Source organism: Nanorana parkeri, unplaced genomic scaffold, assembly GCF_000935625.1.
Source record: "Nanorana parkeri isolate BGI_ZX_2015 unplaced genomic scaffold, ASM93562v1 scaffold325, whole genome shotgun sequence".
Lineage (NCBI taxonomy): Eukaryota > Metazoa > Chordata > Amphibia > Anura > Dicroglossidae > Nanorana > Nanorana parkeri.
The window spans coordinates 177,703-191,745 of NW_017306593.1; the positions used below are offsets into that span (position 1 = coordinate 177,703).

The 14,043-nt window shown below is 42.1% G+C and overlaps 1 gene segment (V, D, J or C); it reads right to left on the minus strand.

The window, feature by feature from the left end:
• Positions 1-7,874: 7,874 nt before the first annotated feature.
• Positions 7,875-10,703, minus strand: LOC108788424. The segment is given in 2 exon segments: positions 7,875-8,269; positions 10,691-10,703. Coding segments are annotated over 2 exon segments (408 nt in total).
• Between the last annotated feature and the right edge of the window lie 3,340 nt (positions 10,704-14,043).

A 14,043-nucleotide genomic window follows, 5' to 3' on the forward strand; every position in this document is an offset into this window, starting at 1 on the left:
CTCACTGCTGTTCGGGATCTTTCAGAATAGCCCGAACAGCAGTGAGGAGCCTGCCGGAGGTTCGGCTCAGCCGATCCAGATGTTGGATTGGCTGAGTCGAACTCCTTCTGCACTTCGGGTCAGCCGAACATGCTGAGCATGTTCGGCTGACCCGAAGCTACACGAAGCAAGCCGATGTAGGGCTGAAATCAGCCGTACCAGCCTGAAGTGAATAGCCGAACAGTGTTCGGCTCACTTCACTTCAGATCGGTCATTCACTCGGCTGCCCTCGGCAGCTTAGTGAATAGATCCCTGTGTCTCTATACCTGAGATGAATCTGTAATTGAAACAATATTTCCTGTGCCTTTGCTTACTACTTCCCGCTACATTGCTGATTTTGTGCTTTAGGCCCCTTTCACAGGGCTTTCTGATCAGTTTCGCCTGTCAGATTTTCAGGCAGACCTGATTGGAAGCCCGATGTTTGTCTATGGGCAGCCGGATCTAAAGGGATGGGCGTCCTTTACATCCAGTTACCCCCCGTCTCAGGCCAGGCCCTTTAACCCCTTCACGACCTATGACGGGATAATCCATTCATGAAGTCTGAAGGGGTTACACAGACTCTCATTGGCTTTTAGCCACCATGAGTCTGTTCCGTTTTGTAGAGCCGGCGACCGGCTTTACAGTAGAAGCAATTCTGGCGGCTTAGCTGCCGCCAGATCACTTCTACGATCCGGTAACCGGGCCGCCCCCCCCAGCCCAACACCCCTGCCTTGTTTCCTGGGCTCCGACCAGGTGTCGGCAGGAAGCTGGGAAGGAGAGCAGCGAACATCCGTTTGCCTATCCCCTGCCCTACTATGGGACTGGGAGCGACATGTATTTCATCACTTCCGGACCCTGAAGTGTCCATGTTGGGGTACTGAAGCCCAGCAATAAGCTATTGAAGTGCAATTTGCACTTCAATAGCTTATTTCAAGTAGAAAGGTGACACTGGGCGTCTTTTGGACCCCCAGCATCACCTTAAAGAGTACTTGTGACTGGCAATATGCTATCACAAGGGTGGCTTTTAAGCCCCCCTAATTGATAGCAATGAAAGTAAAAATAACATTAAATAAATGAAATGTAAAAAAAGTCTCCCTCCTCTGCGAGCATGCGCATTGTCACGTAAACACGTGTCGGGTGTGCCTACGTACGAAAACGACGATCGCGCTACACATGTTGTGTATCGCCGCGCACACCAGAGTGAGAGCAATAATTCTAGGGACAATATTTACACTTATCTCTAAATTGATGACCTGTAGGGGGCTTTTAAATCGTTGTGTATGGACTTTTTGGGGTACTAAATTCTGTTGCAGTTTCACGGATGCACACAATTTTTAACCTGGGCATGTTGGGTATCCATTTACTCGTTACATTGTTTATATTTTACAAAACAAATGGTGTTATATTGTGTTTTGGGGCATTACATTTAACTTAAGTGCATTTTCACTACATTTTTGGGTTTGATAATAAGTTGCGCTAATGTTGTGCAACATAAAAATTTGCAACTGCCACCATTTTATTATATAAGGTCTTGGCTTTCATAAAATATATAATGTTTGGGGGTTTTAAGTAATTTTCAGGCCTAAAATGTGGATTATAATATGGATGCTAAAAATAAAAAGTCCTTGGTCCTTAAGGGGTTAATATCTGGCCATCATCTGCTGCAAGCTTGCTTGAAGAAGAGCCCTGCAGACTTCTCTTTAGTTTATTGAACTCTGAACTCTGTCAGAACTCCTAATTCCAGGACTGTTAAGTATTTACCTTTCATTGGTGAGAATAGGGGCGAATGGCAGCAATTGAGCTTCTGGAGCTTCAGAGCTCAGATGTTGGATTGGCTGCCGATGTACGGCTGATTTTAGCAAATGTACGGCTGAAATTAGCTGTACAAGGCTGAAGTGAATAGCCGAACAGCATTCGGCTCAGTTTACTTCGACTCAGTTATTCACTCGGCTGCCTTCGGCAGCTAAGCGAATGACCCCCTATGTTTGTAAGCTATATTAAAACATTTCCCACACAATCCTCTCTATATCCCTAAGCTATTGTTCCTTTGTAGCATTCTGCTTCATCTGTTTATATGGTTCTTTTTCACATTAGAAGTTTTATGTACCATTATGCAATCTATTAAGATTGTCTGTTATAGAGAGTTATGGATATCCTTATGGTGTTCTCCATTTATTATATAAGAAATAACATGGCAGTATACATACAATAAACATTTCCCACACCATCCTCTTTATACCCAAGCTATTGATTCTTTGTAGCATTCTGCTTTATCCATTTATATGGTTCTTTTCACATTAGAAATGTTTATGTAACATTAACTGATCGGTCATTAACTCGGCTGCCCTCGACAGCTTTGTGAATAGACCCCTAAGTAATCCTTGATGTATGTGTTTTGGGAAGGATTTGATAAGTTTAGTAAATTCTTCCGTATATTCCCTGGTGGGGTCCTGGTCCAGTTGTTTGTAGTAGTTTTTATCAGACAATTGTCGGTTTCCTTCTGCAATGTAGTCCTGGGTGTTCATGACAACTATTGATCCGCCCTTGTCAGCTGGTTTGATGATGATGTTTTTATCATTCATTATGTTATGTAAGGCTTTTCTTTCTGTAGGTAGGAGGCTGTCTGTATTTTTTTTTCTGTTGTGTGGTAACAAGGGATACTACTCTCGTGCGGAAGCTTTCAATGTAATTGTCCAATTTGATGTTACGTCCTGTTGCAGGTGTAAAGCCACATTGCAGTATAGTTTGAAGCAATACACGCTAGAATGCAGTCTGGATGTGGTAACAGCTAGTGGCAGTAATTTGATTTTCATTATGTGTGATATAAAAGAGGAAAGGAGTTTGTAATGCTCGTATGCAGACCGTTGCCTCAGAGGAAGTTGAAAGTGACGAAACGCGTCATTGGGCTGGATCCATGCAAGCATTACAATCATAGAGACAGGAACTCCAGTGGGCACAATCTATGTGCAATTGCCATATTTTAATTGTAAGTGTATTTTAATCATTTTAAATAAATTTATTCTGACATAATACACTATGGGAAGCATTTGTTCTCTCTCTAAGTATAAGAGAAGGTGGAAGATAGAGGAATAGTATTAGACGGTTTTGGAAAGATAAGCTATTGTTTGGAAGAATATACCCCAATTTATTGTCTGATCAAAAAATGAAGGAGAGGATTTGGTTCAATATATATCAACAAAACGCTAATTGTTCATCTGAAATATGGTGAGCAATAAGAGTCGGTGAGAGCGGCCAGATCTTATGCACGGTGGAGACTGGAGAGCACTGATTCACTAATTGTTTTTGCATTCACGGACGTGGTGTGGATTATAAAAGTTGGAAGATATATCTTCACATATTTCAATGACTTTATTGTATTAAGAAGTAATGGACTTCACATATGGTTATGTAGATTAAGTGGGAGTTGAACATCCCCTGTGAGATTTAATACAGGATTTTCTATATGTGCACATTCTATGAGCTGTACTAGCACAAGTATATGGTTTTTTTGTTATTCACATATTTTTCAAAGTTTATATGGTTTATAGTGTCTAGACCGTTAGACCAAGAGTTTTTTCTGAAATATCATTAGCACACGCATTGTGCAACACAGGTGTTGTGGATAACACATAATTGTTTCATCACTTTGTGATAATTTCACAATTTATAAAAAGAAATCACATTTTAGGAATACACTTTGAGTTTGTTGAAGCGCAGTGCTTTTTTTCTCCTTTCCAGCGCACTGACCGCCCAAAGCCTGCACTGACAACCTAGAGCCCGAACTGACCACCCAGAACCTGCACTGACCAAACAGAGCCTGTACTGACCACCGCACTGATCGCCCAAAGTCTGCACTGACCACCTAGAGCCCGAACTGACCACCCGGAGCCTGCACTGACCACCCGGAGACCACAGCCTGCACTGACCACTGCACTGACCGCCCAGAGCCTGCACTGACCGCCCAGAACTCGCACTGACCACCCGTAGCCCGCATTCTGCACTAACCACCCAGAACTTGCACTGACCACCTAGAGCCTGCACTGACCACCCAGAGCCCGCACTGACCGCCAACAGCCCACACTGACCACCCAAAGCCTGCACTGACCGCCCAAATCCCGCACTGACCAGTTAGAGCCTGCACTGACCACCCAGAGCCCGCACTGACCGACAACAGCCCACACTGACCGCCCAAAGGCCGCACTAACCGTCCAAAACCCGCACTGATCACCCAGAGCCCGCAGTAACCGCCAACAGCCCACACTGACCGCCCAAAGGCCGCACTGACTGCCCAAAACCCACACTGACCGCCCAGAGCCCACACTGACCACCCAGAGCCCGCACTGACCACCCGGAGCCTGTAGTGACCACCTAAGAGCCCCTGTGACCAACAGAGAGCCTGCACTGGCCACCTTAGAGCATGAACAGCCTACTGAGAGCCTGCACAGCCCCCCTGAAACCTCGAACATCCCTCCTGAGACCCTGGAGATATGAGGCCATGAACCTGGAGCAACACAGTGCATGTAGCTTCTTAGTATTCTACATTGCTGTATAAAGTATGGCTGGGATTTGTGTTCCTCTGAAACTGATGGTATTTTTCTGCAGGGTTTAACAATGTATTGTTGGGATTTGAAGTCTTCTATAGCCGGTGCTATTCTGCATTGCTGTATAATGTATTACTGGGATTTGTAGTCCACTATATTTGCTGGTCCTCTCAATGGTCAAACTACTATAGTGACCCAGGTGGCTGCTATGGGGCCCGGGGTACAGGGGGGCCAGGACATAGGGGTCCCGTTGATGCTGTGTGGGGCGCCTGGTTGCTATGGCATCACAGGCTGCTGGCTGTGAGGAGAAATGCGCCGCTGTTCAGATCACTGATGACCTGTCAGTGATCTGTGCAGGGTGCATTCCTCCTCACAGCCACTGCTGAGTGAGTGACAGCCAGCAGCTGTGGTTGAGAAAGCTGGTGTCGGCAGCAGAGGAGGAGCCTGGTGTCAGCAGCGGAGGAGGCAGGGCCCAGCGGAGGAGGAGGCCAGGTCCGGTGGAGGAGGAGGAGGCAGGGCTCACCGGTGACCGTGGAGGAGAAGGAGGCAGGGCAGTGGAGGAAGCTGACTGCGGATCGGGGCTGACAGGTAAGAGGTGTGCAGGGCTGTGACCAGCCCACCTGAGACCCTGCAGAGCCCACCATAGATTTTCTATGGTGGGCTCTGCAGGGTCACTGTGTGTGGGGTCTCAGGTGGACTATGCAAGAGGCATAACTAGAAATCACAAGGCCTGATACAAATTTTTTTTATTGGGCCCTGTGATTTCTAATTACGCCCCTGGGTATTCTGCATTGCTGTATAACGTATTACTGGAATTTGTAGTCCTCTATAGTTGGCGGTATTCTGCAGTGCTGTATAATGTATACTGGGATTTGTAGTCCTCTATAGTTAGCAGTATTCTGCATTGCTGTATATTGTATTGCTGAGATTTGTGGTCTCTCTACAACTTGGAGTCAGTGGCAGATCTACCAGGCTCACAGCTGCAGCCAGGCCCTGGCACTCCATCACTGACTCCAAGCTGTTTGAGAGATCACAGCCCTGACAAAAGGAAGAGGGCCCTGGTGACCGTCGACATTTCAGTTAAAAGACCCACCAAAATCCTCAGCACCAGGCCGTGATGCTCTTAATCTGGCCCTGTAGATAGTGTATTTACTATTTTACTCATATGTAGATCAAATGTGTGATCTGCATATGACATCAGTTAAAAAACATTTTTATTTACTTATTTTTTTATTTTGTCGTGGACAACGCTGGACATTGTGATTGACCTTAGGATTACGTCGGTGGATCTATTTTTTGGGAGTTTTTTTTATTAAAGGACTTGTCAAAAATCCTTTGTTTTTATTTTTTCAAAAAAAGTATTTTTCAAAAGTCTGGCCCCTTTTTTAAACTTTTAATTTAACCCTTTAGTGAATGGGTAGGGGTACAAGTACCCCTTACTCATTCCCATGGATGCTCCTTTATTAAACGGGTACCTTGATGTGAATAATCAATTCAGGGCAGTACCCCGACCCCCATACACCTTTTATGGCCAATAACTTGCATATAAGCATATACTCATTCCCATGGATGCCCCTTTATTAAACAGGTACCCCGATGTGAATAAGCCCCTTTGCCCGCACCCCTCATCCAACACCCCAGGGCTTTTTGGGAAGAGGCCAATGTCTCCATCGGCACGGGGACAAGGTGCTTTTCCAAGGATGAACCTGGAAAGGAAGCACCCTCCCAGTGCACAGGGCATGTGGCCTGGTATGGCAGGGAGGGGGGGCGCTCACTCCCCCCCCCTTTCTTGCCCTGCCTTGATCGCATCAAGGGTCTGGTTGGGAATTTTAGGGGGGACCCCACATCTTTTTTCCCCCATTTTTAGTTGTGGGGTTCCTCCTTAAAATTCGTACCAGACCTTAAGGGCCTGGTATGACTTTTGGGGGAACCCCACAGTTTTTTTTTCTTTTCTTTAAAAATTGTTGTTATTTTCTTAACTTTTTTTAAGTTTTCTTTTTTTCCATTTATTTAAATAATTTGTAAACATTTTTTTTTCATTTTGTAACGTTTTTTTTCTATTTTGCTCACTATCTTGTGAGGTATCGAGCAGAATAGCTGAGCTGAATGTCGCTCGGCGGCATTCGCCTAATCACTCAATGCCATTCGGCCCCTATGAGAATAGGGGCAAACGATAGCGAGTGAGCTGCTGGAGTGGTATATACAGGTGAAACTCGAATAATTAGAATATCGTGCAAAAGTAATTGCAGTAAGTGCTGCAAAAGGGGCCCAAACCAAGTACAGAGTACATATGCATGCTTGTACTTTTGAGAGGTCCCATATTGTTCTATGTACAATCCTTGTTTTATTGATTGCATGTAATAATCTACTTTTTTGAGGTTGTGGATTTGGGGTTCTTGGGGTTTTCATGAGCTGTAAGCCATAATCATCACAATTATGACAAATCACGGCTTGAATTATCTTGCTTTGCATGTAATGAGTCTATCTCATATATTAGTTTCACCTTTTAAGTTGCATTAGTGAAATAAATGAACTTTGCACGATATTCTAATTATTCGAGTTTCACCTGTATATACCACTTCAGGCCCATACATGTCAGCCCTAATTACCTCAATCTTCTCTTTTTACCTATTCATTTTCCCTTCTTAGCTATTATTTTGTGCTGATTTTTTACATTTCTATTTTTAACCATTAATAATTAAAAACATTTTTTTGCATAGAAATGTGCATAATGAAAAATACTTTTTTATTTGGAAAATACTTTACCATGGTTTGTACCAGAAACATATTCATAGTTCCATTTTAAATTAGATACATTATCAAATTAAATGTGTATTTTTATTACATATTTTTGCCAATAAATTACGTAGAAAATTAAATTATATTTGCAAGACAATATTGTCAAAAAGAAAGTCTAGTTTATCTCACCAAAAAATTGCTTTGTTATCTTAAGTAATGACAAAGTTAAACGCTGTCTCTGGTTGTAGCAGAACTTTCTGCTATGGCCACATACAAACCAGATGATTAACTGCGACCAGTTTTTGTATGACCAGAAACTCTGCAGTTCCCTGGACGCACGCTGTGTGTATGTAGGTTGGTCAGATGCTCTACTTGCATGTAACTGTTCAGATGAGCAGTTATACGTGAACAGCCGCGGCACTGGCCATTGATTTGTACAGAGTAAAAATATGATAGCTGCCGCTTCTGTTCACACATTCTGTGCATTCAGCATTATCTCCAGCGGTAAGAATCCTAGTGAATCTCGCTGGTGGCCGCCCCTTGCTGCTTGTGTGAGTATAGGCTAAATGTGAAATATCACTGAAAATATTCTGCAGCAGCTGGTAAGAGGAAGCACCACAACTGGATGTTTTTGTATGACAGGAGCCATCCTGAGATCACTGTGTCTCTAGCACAGTAATAAGTGGCCGTGTCTTCCACTTTCACATTGTCTATCTGTAGATATGCAGTGTTTATGGACTTATCAGATGTTATGATGAATCTTCCCTGATATGAAGAGGAATAATCTGTTGCTCCATTATAAGGATAAATCCTCCCAATCCATGTCAGTCCTCTCCCTGGGACTTGTTGAACCCAGCTTATATAGTAGTTGCTGAATGTATATCCAGATCCTACACAGGACATCTTCACACTCTCTCCAATGTGCTTTACTTCTGAGGAGGACTGAAGGAGCTCAACATCTGACATGACTCCTGTAAGGGAAGAATGAACATATGAGAAATAAATATTTTTATAGCAGAAATGTTTACATTTTTTTTGTATCCTAGCTTACCAATAAATTAAGACAGACACAAAAGACAAGAGAATAGTAACATGATGTCTTATTGGCTTTAGATGATCTGTGTGTTCTGAGAGAACACCAAGAGCTCACTAGAACATCACAATCTGTCACTTCATCTTTTCTACCTGGCAGGATGAGACAGGAAGCAGAGAGGAAATTTACATGACGGGGTGATGAGGGCTATAAAAGGCTGAACATATTGTATCTAGAATGAGGTTCAGGTTATTGTAGTTGTGCCTGTTATAGTGTATCTTTCTTGATAAATTATCTATTCATATTTATTCTATTTTTTAATGTGCATTTCCTCTATGTCTTGCCGTGGTTATATAAATACATGAGTATAGCATTACATAACTGTAAGGAAATGATAATGACATGTGATAAAATATCCTGCAGTTGATTTCCCAGATCTACCCAGTTGCTGCAGCCATAAGAGCTCATTCACAAAGAGGCTGCATACAGGTACTGATATACACCCCCAGACACAGGCTGTCAGCGTCTGGGAGCGTACATCCATACCTGTGTGCAAGTATATATGCTTGGAGTGGAGTTTACCAGTAAATGGTAAATTCTGCCTGTCATTTCAGTAAATGCAGCCTGCCATTGATTTGTACAGGTGGGCTGTACCTGCGTCTCCCAGGCACAGAGGTCTGATGGTTTTTACAATACAAGGACGTATGTGAATGAGCCCTAACAGTGTGTTTAGTAAGATATTATTTATGTGGGGAACAGAACTGCATTGTGCATGAGGACATACAGGCCTGGAGAAGTATTATTCTACTTTATACCCCCATAGACTATACAAGCACTTAACTTTCTTAGGGGAGTTGTTACCCAAACATTTTTTATTTTTTTTAGATTAACCATAATTCAGCTATAGTTCAGGGGATATTAAACATATGTTTTCCTCCCTGTTTGATAGCTCCTGAGGAAGTGGCAATGTAGCTGCAATATATATGGGTCATGGTGCATGTTCTCAAACCAAAACAGTACATTACCCGGCCAACTTCGGGAGCTGTACGGGCTATAGTGAATAGCCTGTGCAGCAGCCATTCGGTTCTACTGAACCGAAGGGGTCCTGGGGCCGAAGCTAGCTGAAGGATCAGCCGAAGCATCGGCTAGATCCTTCGGCAGCTTTGTGAATAACCCCCTAAGTCTTAGTGCCGGCATGCAAAAGGTCGTCTCAGTGCTGAGGATATCAATCCGCCTCAGCGTGCAGAGGGATATCAGGAGAGGGAGAAGCTGGTGAGCTAAAACAGCTGAGCTGGTAAGCTGGAACAGGTGAAGGCACCACTGTACTACTACAAGAGAGGAAAGAAAGTAAAAAGCCATATTGAAAATGTTGAAATAACATAATTATCGGCTATTCATAATGGTAATTTCTCCCCAGGCAGCAGTATTAATCTACCCCAAGTGGTATTGCGGTACCGTCCGTTGTGTTGCGGTCAAAATCATTGTGGCAAAGCCTTTTGGGTGCCATTCAAATGACTATAAAAAATGATCGGTGTGTTGTGCGGTAACATGCGTTATTCACATGGGAATGTGTGATTAACACACAGGGGCCCTGTCTGGGGGGGGGGGGCCCTTTTTGCAATCTTCCGCCCCTTTTTGGTATCTTGCACCGGGGGCCCTGAGGTTTCTAGTTACACCTCTGATGAGGCCTAGTGTCCCGCAAGAACCACTGAATGTCATAGACACCGCCAGGCTTCAGGGGCTGTCAGTCACAAAGGTTGAATCCTCTGTGGTGTGCACAATTTCCAAAGAGCCTGTGTCAACTGGATGAAAAAGAGTGTTAGATGCAGAGTCCAATACTCTCTATGCACACAGAACCATAGGATTCAGGCATTCCTCTTCAGCAGTTGGTAAGTTGCTCAGACTAGCATCTTATGCTGTTCAGTATGATCTGGACTGCAAACAGCTGCAACACAGAGCATCTGGTTTACTGTCTTCTGCTGTTTAAATCTAGGCAAAGCTGTGTGTATAAGTATAGTCATATTTTCAAAATGTCAATGACTGGTGCTGTGGATATTACTGCAATGATATGCTGGCTCCACCTGACTCCTCCCGCAGACCAGTTCATAAAAACAATCATGGGTGATCATGTGATTCTTTTTTCTCTTCAGGTTTAAAGTGGAAAATCACAGAATAATGTAAAATAAAGGACAGAAGCAAGGCTATGTATACAAATATAGATTGCTGCAGACTAGTGATCTAGACTGGAGTTTACAAAGGGGGTAAATGCAAAGACAGTTTAACTAGTAATGAATACAAAAACATGTGAAACCCATATCAATCAAAGTAAAAAAAACATAAAAACTCAGGTAGAACATACCTCCCTTCAACATGATGCTCAAATGTGTCCTGCTATTGTGAATGAGGACTTACATCCTTCTGTTTTGCTGGTGTTTTTGTAAATCTGTGCAGTACATTATATTACTGAGATCATCGTCCAGTGCACAACTATACCAGGAAGTAGCAGGCGAGTGAGACGCTACATTATACCGGCCGGTTTCCTTGATTTTAAATGTGAGTGACTATATGTTTTTTATAAATAAACGTTTATGCATACCACACCATGAGGAGGTTTCTCTTTTTTACCTAAATCCATAACGGACGGAGTGTTATCAAGAGTAAACAATTGGGGATGCGGACCCTCTGACTGGGGATCTTCTGCTTTAATATCCCAACCCGTGTGGTGAGTACACACCCGAAAGGGGATAGTTTGAAAGCACCGTGGTGTGGGAAGAATTCACTAACTGATGCACCGATTGAAGATATCTGCTTGAAATGTTCATTGGATCCAAATTTCAATCATATCACGGCTTCTAATTTGGGACTTTTTTTTTAGTTTTATATTTTGTCATCAGCTGTTCACTGAAATGTTTTGATACTAATTTATCACTGTTGCACTTTATTAGGGTAAAACACATGAGTGAGAATATTATATATATTGTAATTTTTGATACTATATATGGTTTTACACTGGATATCTAACACTGTGGACACACTGTATTTATAAGGATTTAAATTGTTATACACTGTACATTATAGATTTGTCTTATTATCTAATTTATAATTTATATATATTTATATATTTATATATTTAATTATATATATTTATATATACTATGCACTTTAATTTTTAGCGCTGCACAATTTACACGCTTTATCACAATAATACATAGCTGCATCTCTCAGCTCCAGATGAGATATGGTTATTATGTTTGTGGTGGAATTTGTTATTTTAGTCTGTCATTGCTAAGTTCTCTGTGATAATTACAAGTATAGGAAGTTGACCCAGGAACTCGCACAATAAACTCTAGTGCACTATTTGGATATTGTCTGTACCAGTTGTGGAGAGTCAGCAGGGCTGAGAGCAAAGAAGGGGTTAACTTGGGAGGGCAGGTACTTCCCCTACAGCCCTCCCTGTTAAAAGGTAACACAGGTGAGAGAGCAGGGGGGGGGGAGCTGCGAGACAGACAGAAAGAAAGGTCTGGGTGTGTGTGGCTGCTCAGAAGCAAGTGGACTCTATCTTGGTGAGATCACCTAAACGCAGTGCAGTCTTATTGAAGGACTTTATCTTTATGTTTGATGTTTGCTGAGGAAAGCCTTTTACTTTACCGTTTTGCTGAAGAAAGCTGTTTGTTCTGTTACCGCTGGTTGAAATAAAAACTGTTTATTTATATCGGACTGTGTTGAAGATGCATGTGTACCCCTGGGGCTCCCCACACAGTATAGACAGGTATAACGGCTGCTGGTTTTATAAGTACAAGTGAGGAATGTATCTTCATTTTCTTGTCCTGTCTGTGTAGAGGCCTCTCCACTAAACCTCCATTTACTGATCCTAAAGCAATAATATACAGTGATATAAGTAATTTTCCAGAACATGTTATCATATTATGATTAACTAAACATGAGCTACCTACCAGTCATTGTGCATATTGATAAGAGTAGCATCCGATTATAAAAACACATTGTGACAATGAATAAATATAGACAGGACACAAACAGTTAATGAGCAGTAATAGAGATCCTTTCCTCCTACAATATACATTACAGACAGTCTAAGAGCCATGTGTGGTTTATAGGTGGAGTCTATATGTGGTGTGAGTAAAAAGGAAAGATACAGTATGTCACATAAGGAAGTATTGTGACTGGCTGTCAGTGTGAGGTACATAATAATATAATATATTAAAATGTTTTACTCTTTTTAATTATGGAATAATTTATTTTTTACCCAATATAACAGTAGATGTAGAAACAATTTAATGTTCCAGTCACCGATCTGGCATAATTTTGCAGATCAGGAAGTTACAAAAAAATTGGAAGTCTCTATATCTGTATACTTGATTCAATCTAGAGACAGCTATAGCAGCCTCTGTGTTTCTCTCATTAAAAGGTTTCCTTTAAAGAGCAGTTTTAAAAATGCCTGCTGTTTATAGAGCTCATAACTCAAGCTAAAATTTACACACAAGTGAATGAGCCACAGCAGTGACTTATCCCATAGGGCCTGTTCACACAACTTTCAGTGCATTCCAGCAGCTAACCGTGCTGGAACGCACTGAATCGCATACTGTGAAGGCTCTCTGAGTTCTAGGGCTCTCTGAGTTCACGGCTGGCTCCGCCCAGTTTTTATTCATTGGCCGGAACCTGCTAGAAGACTCTGGCAGGTGTTGGCCAATAGGTAACAGTTGGGCACAGCTAGCTGTCACTGCTAGCTCTGCCCAATTGTTTTTCTTTTGCATCTTTGCCAGCATTTTTTTAAAATTATTTTTAATTTTCTTTATTTTTTCTTTTCTTTAAACTACCAGTGGCACTGGTCATTGATTTGTACAGAGTAAAAATCTTACACCTGCCGCTTCTGTTTGCACACTGTGTGCATTCATTAGTAGTTCTGGCAGAAAGAATCCTAGTGAATCTCACTGGTGGCCACCCCTTGCCACCTGTGTGAATATAGGTTAAATGTAAAATATCACTGAAAATATACGACAGCCAGGTGTTAATAGGAAATCATTACAACTGGATGTTTTTGTATGACAGTAGCCATCTGGGATCACTGTGTTTCTAGTACAGTAATAAGTGGCTGTGTCTTCCACTTTCACATTCTCTATTTGTAGATATGCTGTGTTTATGGAAGTATCAGATGTTATGATGAACCTTCCCTGATATGAAGAGGAATAAACTGTATATCCATAAGGATTAATACTCCCAATCCATGTCAATCCACCTCCTGTAACCTGTTGATACCAGAATATCAAGTAGTCAGAGATTTGAAATCCAATTCCTTTACAGAACATCTTCACACTCTGTCCAATGTGTTTTACTTCTGAGGAGGACTGAAGGAGCTCATCATCTGACATGACTCCTGTAAGGAAAGAATGAAAATGATAAAAAAAGAATTATAGCAGAAATATTTACAGCAATTGTGTACATCATTTTGTATCCTAGTTTACCAAGAAATGAAGACAGACACAAAAGACAAGAGAATAGAAACATGATGTCTTATTGGCTTTAGATGATCCGTGTGTTCTGAGAGGACACCAAGAGCTCACTAGAACATCACAACCGGACAGTTCATCTTTTCTACCTGGCAGGATGAGACCGGAAGCAGAGATTAAATTTACATGACGGGGTGATGAGGGCTATAAAAGCCTGTGCATCCTGTTGTATCTAGAATGATGTTCA